Raw genomic sequence first — 10738 nt, 5'->3', positions numbered from 1 at the left:
CTTGGGGTAGATCTGGGAGTGGGCCTGTGGCCGTGTATGATAAAAGGGACTTAAAAACAGACCCACTGGGTGACACCAGGAAAGATTTTCCTCCCCAAGGAGAGAGAGAACACAGTGGGAAGAAGGTCCTTCCACTGCCACCCCATCTTCCTGTCTCAAACTCAGCGTGTGGGGACAGGCTGTGGCGTGGTGGCCGTCCCGACCGCAGAGGAGGGGCGAGAGGTTTGCAGAGGTGATGACCAGGCGTCCTGACGTCACTGAGCTGCGGCCCCCGGCACCATCTCCCTCATTATGTGAGACATTGAATGTCTTTGGAGTGATGCCTCTCCAGCTGGAGCAAGCCCCAGAATCACCCGGAGAATTACCTGAATCACGTAACACACGGGTGCTGCGTCCACCCCTAGAGGGTCTGGGCTGGGGCCCGAGAATCTGCATTTCTAACAAGTCCCAGGGCCATTAGATGAGATTTCTGTTATCTCAGAATAGCAGCCAAAAGCATTCCAACCGCTGCCAATGGTCAGCATTATTTGAGGACATTTCATCTACAGCTCACTGATTTTCATCTTTACTCTGCTGTGAGGAGTTTCCATTTTACAGATGAGCAGCCTGAGGCCCACAGAGGCGACATGACTTGTCTGAGGCCCCACAGCTGGTGGAGGACTCCCGGGTCCTGCTCTAGGTCCCTGGGTCACCTGGTGCGGGAGCAGCCTCTGTCAGTGGGTCCCCAAGCAACATGGCGTGGGCTTACAGCCCCACAACCTGAAGTCCCACCACCCTCGCAGGTCTTTGTCTCAGACGAGCTCTGCAAGGAGGCTGTGCCTGCTCCCCTCCACGTCGGCACCGCCTCCCCCAGCTGCCACTACAGCTTTTACCTGCGGGAGGTTTGCGGACCAAGAGTTGGGGCACGGGATTGTGGCGTCCTGGGATATCAGAACTGCCTGACGCAGGAGGAAAAGGCAGGCCGAGGAAGGCTGCAGAGTCTGGTGGAGGAGGGCCAGGAAGGGAGGCACCCCAACACCCCGGGGAGCTATATGGGGGGGCATTTCTGTGGAGTTGAAAGTGCATTTGTCAGAAACCAGCGTTTCCCAAACATCAGTCATTATTATCCAATCTCTGTGATTTGTGCAATATACCTGCACAACTGTTTACATTTTTTGTATGTGTGTGTGAGGAAGATTAGCCCTGAGCTAATATCCGATGCCAATCCTCTTCTTTTTGCTGAGGAAGACTGGCCCTGGGCTAACATCCGTGCCCATCTTCCTCCACTTTATATGGGACGCTGCCACAGCATGGGTTGATAAGCGGTGCATTGGTGCACACCTGTGATCCGAACTCGTGAACCTGGGCCGCTGAAGTGGAGCACATGAACTTAGCCACTACACCACCAGTCCGGCCCCCATAATATTTTTAAATCACTTAAAAAGGCTTAAATATATTTATTAAAGAGGAAAGCTATCCCAATCTTCAGTGGACAAGAGCATTTGTCATAAATAGAGAGACCGTGAAAGCAAAGGCAGAAGCATTGACAGTGAGATGAAACAGATCAGCCAAGTGCCCCCGAAATCCTTCGTGGGGTACGGTGCAGCGGAACACATAGGGACACATGACAGCAATCAGACAAAAAGGGGCTGACGTCTGGGAATAAGTTGACTCTTACGGACTGAATTGTGTCCCCCGCATCCCTAAATTCCTATCTTGAAGCCCTAACCCCCAATGTGACTGTATTTTCAGATGGGGCCTCTAAGGAGTTAATTAAGGTTAAATGAGGTCATAAGGGTGGGCCCTGATCCAACAGGACTAGTGTCCTTATAGGAAGAGGAAGAGACACCAGGGATGCATGCACAGAGAAAAGGCCACAGCAAGAAGGTGGCCGTCTGCAAGCGAAGGAGAGAGGCCTCAGGAGAAACCAGCCCTGCCGGCACCTTGATCTTGGACTGCCAGCCTCCAGAACCGGGAGAAAATAAATATCTGCTGTGTAAGCCGCCCAGGCTGTGGTATTTTGCTACGGCAGCCCGAACTAAGACAGGGACAGATGAGGCTGAGCCTGTTACCACTCGGTGTGCGATCTGGGGGCCACCTGGGGCACTCTGCGAGCTCCCGAGGAAACACAGACTCTCAGGCCCCACCCCAGACCTGCTGGACCTGACTGCATTGTGACAAGCCCCCCCCGCCCCACATGATTCCCAGACTTCAAGTGACATCTCTTTCTGCTTATCAGGCGGAGGTCTCCGCCAGGCTCCGGAAACGCGGCAGTAATTAGCATCTCCACGCCTACGTGTGACGTTACTGGTAGACTGGGGTAAACAAAATAGCTCTGAGCCTGTGAGGAGGTTTTAAACATTTTATTTCACAAACTGTTCAGATTTGTCCATAAAAGATACGTCACAGAAACGTCTTAGAAATCAAACCAGTTTTATTGAAACAACAGCAACGTGGTCCCTGTTCATGCAAAGCACACAAAAAAAATTTACAATAAACTTTTGTACATAGGAAGTAGTAAAATACATCATTTTTCATAGAAAAAAGCACACACGTAGGCTGCGGGCTGAGTAAGCCTACAGACGACAAGAAAAGTCAGAACACGGGGGGCAAAAGTCTGAAGGAAACTGAAACTTTTCATTTTAGGGGCAGGAGACCCAGAAACACTGTTGGCCTGATTTACGGTCTTTTTATGGGGTAAGTGCCGATGGTGCAATGGGCCTGTTAAACACACAAAATCAGAGGCCGTCCCTGATTACAGGGGCTTATACTTTGTAGCTTTGTTTCCATTTTCAGAAGAAAAATGGTTCCAGTTTCAAAATGTTCCCGAGGACGAAAAAGACAGCAAGATCTGGCTCTGGGCGAGTGCTCTCCATCCCGTTAGACGGGCCGGCTAAGGAGGCGTTCAGGAAGCCGGGAACTTTATTTTAAAATGATGGGGTCAACTCGCCCTGGAAGTTTCAGATTCTCGCTTGGGTAGGACGCTTCAAGAGCAAACCCACTGAAATACCCCTGGACTGTCACTAATTCTAAAAACCCAAACTCGCAGTTTCGACATAGCCATAGCCACAGAAGGCTGGTGACAAAGCACAGGTCCAATGGAGAAGAAGTCCAGCAGCACAAACACCTAGAATCCAGAAGTTTCCAAGTACTCAGATCTTTGGCTGTAACTAGACACAATATCTGACTGACTGACCAAATTCTTTCGCTCTGACATTTCGGGTTGAATAGTCAGAAGCTATGAATTACTACGAGCCCACAATGCACAAGAAAAAACTCAGCCTTGCTAACTTCAGCTCTGTCAAGCTAAGAGTTTCATTACTTTTACAGACACCCTCAAGGGGGGTGGGGCTATTTACCTTCAGTTTCTGCATTAATTAGAGATGCACTCAACGACGCACCCCCCTAGTTCCCAGATAGATTTCCTTGTCTAGACTAGTTTAGTTTTTTTTTTTTTTTACTTTCTGCTAGTTCCTTTGCTTTTGAAACATTTTGATGGAGAGTGAAATCAAATTTGAAACCGGCACTCACAAAAGTGATATATTGGCCAGCTTGGTGGTGGAGGGTGGAATTTTACCTTCTGCAGAGAAATGCTATTTACAAACGGGTATTTTATTTCACTGTGGGTTTTTGGTCTGGGCTTACGAAGAACTCTTATAAAATGATGGAAGCCAGAGAGCACCGCACTCCTCGGAGCCTCAGGAACATTTGGCAAGAGTTGTTCCACAAAAACAGGACGAGAAATCCTTCTAGAGTGTTCCCATCTCCTGTTGTCATTATGCCGCAGGACGGTTTCATAACCACAAACGATTCCTCTTCCCAGAGCTGTTAACCTCGGCGAGGAATGTACTAAGGAATCCATTCCTCCCACTGCTAAAAAATAGGTCATCTGACGGATGGGGAATCTGCACATTTAATTGTCGTTTTTTAAAAGCAGCAACAAAATAGCCCTTCTTTGGCTGTTTTTAGACACCTCAATGGAACCAACAGAGACTAGGAGTTTAAAAAAAAGTGGGTTTCAAACAGAATTGCTTGCAAAGCAAAGACCCTGGTGTGAAATATGACACATAAACTTGTCCGGGCTGGGGCGTGAGCCACAATGGGTAGGGGGTAAAGAAAGGATCCTAGTTCATTAGTCCCCATCGAGACCAAAGGTCATGGCAGCAAACAGATGGGCCACGTGGATGAAGGAAGAACAAAGACAAGATAAATCTCTGGAGTTACTGCTGAACTCTAAATAAACCAGCACTGCTGTATATAGAACCAGCCTGCACATGGCAGGATGCTCGAGAGGACAGGTGCCAGGGCAGAGCCTGAGTCTCCCCTCCCCCGGCCCCTTGTTCCGGCCCGTTTGTCTGACCAGCAAACATTAAACCCATTTTTCTCCATTGGTAGGGACGGACTGCGTTTTTCAATTTTTTAAATAACTACCTTCTACTCCATTCCTGAAACTCACCCTGAGCGCGCTCAATATGCCTCTTCCCACGCCCCTGAATGCCTTGCCGTCTAAGCTCCAAATCCTCTGTGCTCTTTGCGGGTTTGGAAACCCACAAGAGAACACGAAGGAAGGAACATCTGGGGTGACTGTGCAGAGAGGGCACCCAGGTGGAGACCCCCAGGTGTAGACAGGACTGCCCACCAGTTGTCTGGTCAGGACCCAAGGATGCTGTTTCTCCACGGCGTGGAGATGAGACAAAGGCACGAAGGATGTGACACTGAATGCCACTCAAGGAAGTTTCCTGACTCTCCTTATCCCCAGCCCACCCCCAAAATGACAAAATAAAAATAAAAAGCACACCCCCAAAGCCCTCCTGAAGATGCCCCCTTCTCCCCCGCACCGGAGGTTCACGGCCTGACAGCGAAGATCCGGAAGGCCTTCCCATCTCGAGGGGTCCTCAAGCTGAAAAAGGAGGAAGAAGGCACATTACCGAAAGATCTGGGGGGCCGTCTACAGGGGCTCGCGCAGGGAGGGGAGGGGCGCCCTCCACGTCCCCGCGGTGGAAGAACGCTGGCCAAGGGACACTTCCCGCAGCAGCTGGAAACAAAGCCGGCCGCAGCCAGGAGCAGCCGGCAAATTCCATTCTCTTTGCAAACGGGCCTAGGTCTGAATCTAGGTCAGGGTTGTTAAGTTATTTTCTTTGCACTCCGGGTTTTGCTGGCCCCAGTCGGTCTGAACTGAACTCACCCTCCAAGACGGCTGCCCGGTTTTTGCTCCTACCTGTCAGCCCAGATATTGGCCATCTGGTCGGCAGATTAACAGGATGGCATTGTGACCATGCCTGTGCTGCCGTTATTAAGACGGGGCACACCGGCTGGGCTCAGATTGTGTGCAAAGCACTTTGTACACCTTTTTACTTTCTTCCTGAGGTAGGTGCAGCTCGTATCCCTATTTTGCAGGCAAGGAAACGAGAAATTAAGTGACTTACCTGAGGCCACACAGCCAATAAAGCTACTCTCTCATGAGGAGTTAAATCCTTCAGCTAACTGAAGGCTTTTTAAAAAAACAGCTTTATTGAGGTATAACATGCCACAAAATTCACCCTTTTTAAGTGTACAATTTAATGATTTTTAGTAATTTTAGGGAGTTGTGCAATCATCTCCACCATCCAGTTTTAGATCGTTACAAACACCTCAAAAAGATCTTCTGTGCCCATTTACAATCAATTCTCCCTCCCCCCAGGCCCTGGCAACTTCTGCCTCTACAGATCGCCTATTCTGGACATTTCATGTGAATGGAATCATACAATATGTGGCCTTTTGTGACTGGCTTCTGTCACTTAGCATAATGTTTTTGAGGTTCACTCATGTTGTAGCGTGAATCAGTGCTTCATTCCTTTTTATTGCCAAATAATACTCCATGATACGGATAGACCACATTTAGTTGTCTATTCCTCAGTTGATGGACATTTAGATTCTTCCCACTTCTGGGCTATTATAAATAACGTTCTATGAACATTTGTACACAAGTGTTGCGTGGACATACATTTTCAATTATTTTAGGTATATACCTAGGAGCAGAATTGCTGGATTGTACATTAACCATAGGTTCAACCTTTTAAAAACTGCCAAACTGTTTTCCAAAGCAGATGCATCATTTCCCATCCCTCCCAGCAGTGCACGAGGGACTTCTAGTTTCCCCACATCCTTGTCAACACTTGTTATTGCCTGTCTGACAGCCAGCGTAGTGGCTTTCTGTACGCAAAGAGCTTCCTCATTCATTTACTCAACTGCATAGTATTCCATCATAATTAAGTATATAATACAGTTAACTGGGTCCCTATGAATGAATATTTAGTTTCTAATCTTTTGCTTTTGCAAACAATGCTACAGAGAACAACCTTGTCCATGGGACTGTCCGCGTACGTATGAGAGCACCTGTGGATAAGCTCCTCGGAGGGGAACTGCTGGATCAAAGGAATGCACCTTTGGAACTCGGATGGCTTGCCAAATTGCCCTCCATAAGGTTATGCCAAGTGACAACGCCCACCAGCAATGCACGAGGCAGCCCTCTAACCCGCACGCTGGCCACCACAGCGTGGTACCCAGCTTGTGTCCTCAGGCAACCTAAACCAGAGAATGGCATCTAGATATAGTTTTAAGTTGTATTTCATTCATTATGAATGAGTTTGAGCATAAGATTAACAGCCCAGCCATGATTTACGAGCATGGTTTTCCCCTCCAGACAAGAGGGGCCCAGATTGGAAACCGCCAGACTAGACAGACGGCCCCCGCCCTCTTGGACTCTTGGTGAGGTCAGCAGTCCTGGGGAGCAGGCTGCTCGGGATTCCTGGTTGTGTCCCCCTCTCCCCATGGCAGCTTCCTGCTTTGGGCTACCCTGGGATTGACCTTTTGAAGCGTGTAGCAGATGGGAGCCCTTGGCGAGATGGAGCTGTGAGGAGAAGCCCAGAGCCCAGACACAGCAGAGGCTCGGCCGCAGTGGCCTCCCTGTCAGCGGTTCCCCACTGGCCCACGAGGTGGGAGAGAGCGGCTGCGCAGGGGCTGGGTTACCCGGCTGCCCTGCTGGTTTCTGGAAAGCTCAGTTCCAGTCCCTCCTCAGGCCTCTGGGCTGCAAGACTTCCCTGATTCTCTGCCCAGATGAGTACTCTGCGAGAACCACCCAGAGCCATAAAGCACTCAGCTATCCCACACAGCGGGCAAGCCACGTTGCGGAAAATTACCAGAGTTTGTGTCTCTGACTTACTACGGGAAATCCTATGGATGGGCAGTGGGTTCACCCATTCGCAGGGCCCCAGACAGCCCAGGGACAAGGGGGCCCTTCAGGCTGTCATCCAGACAGGTACCCTAAGGTTCTGGGACGTCTTGCCTGGACCTAGCAAGCATCCCTGTCAAACAACCCATCCACCTTGGAGGCATGAGCAGGCCCTGCTGAACTGGGTGTGTATTTCTCAACACATCGAACAGCGTGCTGATGACGCCGAGTGTCGATGTGACAACACCAGATGTCGGTCCCATCTACCGACATCTCCCCCCCGGTTTGGGCTGCTCAAAAAGCCTTTGGTGAGTCCCTACTTGTTCACACCTCAAACATTTACTAAACTCCAGCTCTGCTAGGTAAGATGACAGTTGTGCATGTTTGATGAAAAACAAGCGTGATGTGATAAATTATAAGATAACCTCCTTTTCTAAATCTTGCCCTCTGATTCTCTTTTTGGATTAGTTTGTAACTCCCACACCTATACGAAGGGAGTGTAAATTGGCACAGAATTTCTGGGAAATTTTCATAAAGTGCATTAAAAATCCCTCAACCAGTTCTGAACAAACTGCTGAACTCAGCCATTTCTCCATCATTCGACCAGTGTTTACTGAGGACCTACTATGTGCCGGGCACTCAGTTGGGTGTGGGGGACCCGGGGTTAACAAAACTGATGGGGTTCTTGCCTTCATAGAGCTTACAGGCTGGGGGTGAGAGATAAACAGCTAAATATGGGTAAGAAATAATTTCAGAGAGTAGCAGTTCCTGGAGGAAAACAACACGGGGGGATGGGGTCAGATCAGATCAGATTGGGGAGCAGAAGGGTGACTGCAGACTCAATGGTAGGAGAATGCTTCCTCAGGGAGATGGCATCTGTGTGTAGATCTGAATGACAAGGGGGACCCAGCCATAGGAACATACAGGAGCTGGGAGGGTCCAGGGCTGGGTAACAGTAGGTGCAAAGGCCCTGAGGTGCGAGTGATGTTGGTGTGTTCAAGGATCAGAGAGAAGGCCAGCGAGGTGAAGCATTGTAATGAGGAGGAGCCATGCACCAGGAGGGTGGAGAACTGGGCCGGGGCGGCATCAGATGCAGCCTTGCGTGGTAAGGGGAGGGGATGTTATTCTTATCACAATGGAAAGCCCTTGGGGGCAGGGCTTAAACAGGACAGAGACAGCTGTGCATTACAGAAAGAGATCCACCTGGTGGCTGTGGCTGTTCTACTGAAAGGAAGTTACCTAATGAAATTGTGAGGAAGTACATGGGCTTGTGCAAAGATGTTCTGTGCAGTGTTGCTTATTACAGCAAAAGAAAAACACAAGACACCCTGGGTGTCCATCAACTGGGTAAACAAATGATGGTCTGGCCACACGACAGAACAGTACACAGCCACTGAAACCATGGTGTGGCTGCATCAGACACGACTTGGAAAGACAGTCACAACCTGTTGCTGGCTGAAAAAAACAATTCACAGAGCGATACAGACAGTCTGATCTCTTTTTTGTAAAACAAAAACAAAAAAATAAGAAATAAGGTATTTGTGTGTAAACAGGAAAACTCTGGAAGGAAATATACCAGATGTTTACAGTGGTTGTTTCTGGGTATGGGATTTTCTGTGATAGTAATTTCTTAAAATTATTTTCACTATTTCTTAAAGTTTCTCTAATCTTATTTTTAAAAGAAGAAAAAAAAGGAAGGAAGAGAGAGGGAGAGAGACTGAGAGGGAAAGAGAAAGAAAGAAGGAAAGAAGGAAAAGAAAGAAGGAAGGAAGGAAACAGGGAAGGAAGGAGGGAAGGAAGAAGATATTTGCAAATCATGTATCTGATAAGGGGCTAGTCTCCAAAATAGATAAAGAACTCATACAACTCAACAACAAAAAAACAAACAACCCAATTAAAAAATGGAAGAGGATCTGAACAGATATTTTTCCAAAGAAGATATACAGATGGCCAACGGGCACATGAAAAGATGTTCAACATCACTAATTATTAATGCAAATCAAAACCATAATGAGATATCACTTCACACCCATCAGAATGGCTATTACTATAAAGACAAAAAACAAGCGTTGGAGAGGATGTGGAGAAAAGGCAACCCTCAAACACTGCTGGTGGGAATGCAAAGTGGTGCCTCCACTATGGAAAACAGTATGGAGATTCCTCAAAAAATTAATAATACAACCACCATGAAACACTAATTTGAAAAGATATCTGCACCCCTGTGTTCATTGCAGCATTATTCACAATAGCCAAGACTTGGAAATAACCTAAGTGCCCATCAACAGACAAATGGATAAAGAAGATGCAGTGTATATATAAAAAATGGAATACTACTCAGCCATAAAAAAGATGAAATCTTGCCATTTGTGACAACATGGATGAACCTTGAAGGTACTATGCTAAGCAAAATAAGTCAGAGGGAGAAAGCCAAATACCATATGATATCACTCATATGTGGAAAATAAACAAACAAGCATGTAGATAAGGAGAACAGACTGGTGGTTACCAGAGGGGAAGGGCGTAGGTGGGGGCAGAAGGGGTAAAGGAGCACATATATATGGTGATAGAAGGAAGCTAGACTTTTTGGTGGTGAATACGATGCAGTCTATACAGAAGGTGAAATATAATGATGTACACCTGAAATCTATATAACACTATAAACCAATGTGACCTCAATAAAAAATAAATGAAAGAAAGAGAGAAGGGGAGGGAGGAAGGAAGGAAGAAAACCAACACAAAAATTCCCTTGTGGAACTGGAAAGAACCTGAAATGGCCTGGAAACTTCTGGGAAGTTCCCTTCAGCTGACCTATTTGAGCCGAGCTGTGACAAGGGCCCTCTTGGAAATGTCAAGTGTCTGTAGCCTCAGGTGGTGCCACCCCCAGCCCTGGTTAGTGGCTCCCGGTCTTCTGATGGCCACTCGCCTCTCCAGGCCAGCAGCTCTGCCCGGCACCAGAGTACACACGACAGACGCCATCCCCTCCTTACGCATCTCACCCCACCCATTCCTCGCAGCTACCCCACAAGGTCGCTATGGTTCTCCCCGCTTACAGAAAGGGAACCAAGGCTCTAAGAGGTGACACAATTGGTCCCAAATCGAACACCTGTTCCAGGTGCAGCTGGGACATGGACCCAGGTCTGTGGAGGCTGTGGGACCCTTTCCTAACCATTGTCCTGAATGGACGGGCTGCGGCCACAACACCCGAGGACGACATGGGCCAACGGCAGGTCGCAGTGCCAGGCTCAGATGTGGGGAGCCCCTCGGGAGGCGGGAGGGTGCAGGCCCACGAGGGGCCGCAAACGTCAGGCTCATCCCGGCCAGGAGAATCCCTCAGGGAGGGACCGATCGCCATGTGGCACCTCACGACACAGACTGGGTCAAAGAGGGAGGGCAGTTGGCAGCTCTGGGGCAGGGTGACCGTCCTGGGAGGGCCAAGGAGTTGTCCATGAGTTGGCAGCTCACCCCATGGAGCCATGGAACCCAGTGTGACCAGGACAGCAGAAGAGGAACACTTGGTCGCTCGTCTGGCTTTTTAAATGTATTTTATTA

General features: G+C 48.6%; 1 protein-coding gene across 1 annotated transcript in view; it reads right to left on the bottom strand.

Moving 5' to 3' along the window:
• Window positions 1–2327: 2327 nt before the first annotated feature.
• CRISPLD2 (cysteine rich secretory protein LCCL domain containing 2) overlaps window positions 2328–10738 on the bottom strand; it is a 50772-nt gene continuing 42361 nt past the window's right edge. Inside the window, exon 14 of the mRNA XM_058528400.1 lies at window positions 2328–4879. Within this exon, the coding sequence (XP_058384383.1) occupies window positions 4825–4879 (55 nt within the window). The 3' untranslated portion in view covers window positions 2328–4824. The remainder of the gene's footprint in view (window positions 4880–10738) is intronic.

This window comes from Diceros bicornis, chromosome 32 (assembly GCF_020826845.1).
Source record: "Diceros bicornis minor isolate mBicDic1 chromosome 32, mDicBic1.mat.cur, whole genome shotgun sequence".
Classification (NCBI taxonomy): Eukaryota; Metazoa; Chordata; class Mammalia; order Perissodactyla; family Rhinocerotidae; genus Diceros; species Diceros bicornis.
This window is presented reverse-complemented; position numbering and strand designations above follow the sequence as displayed.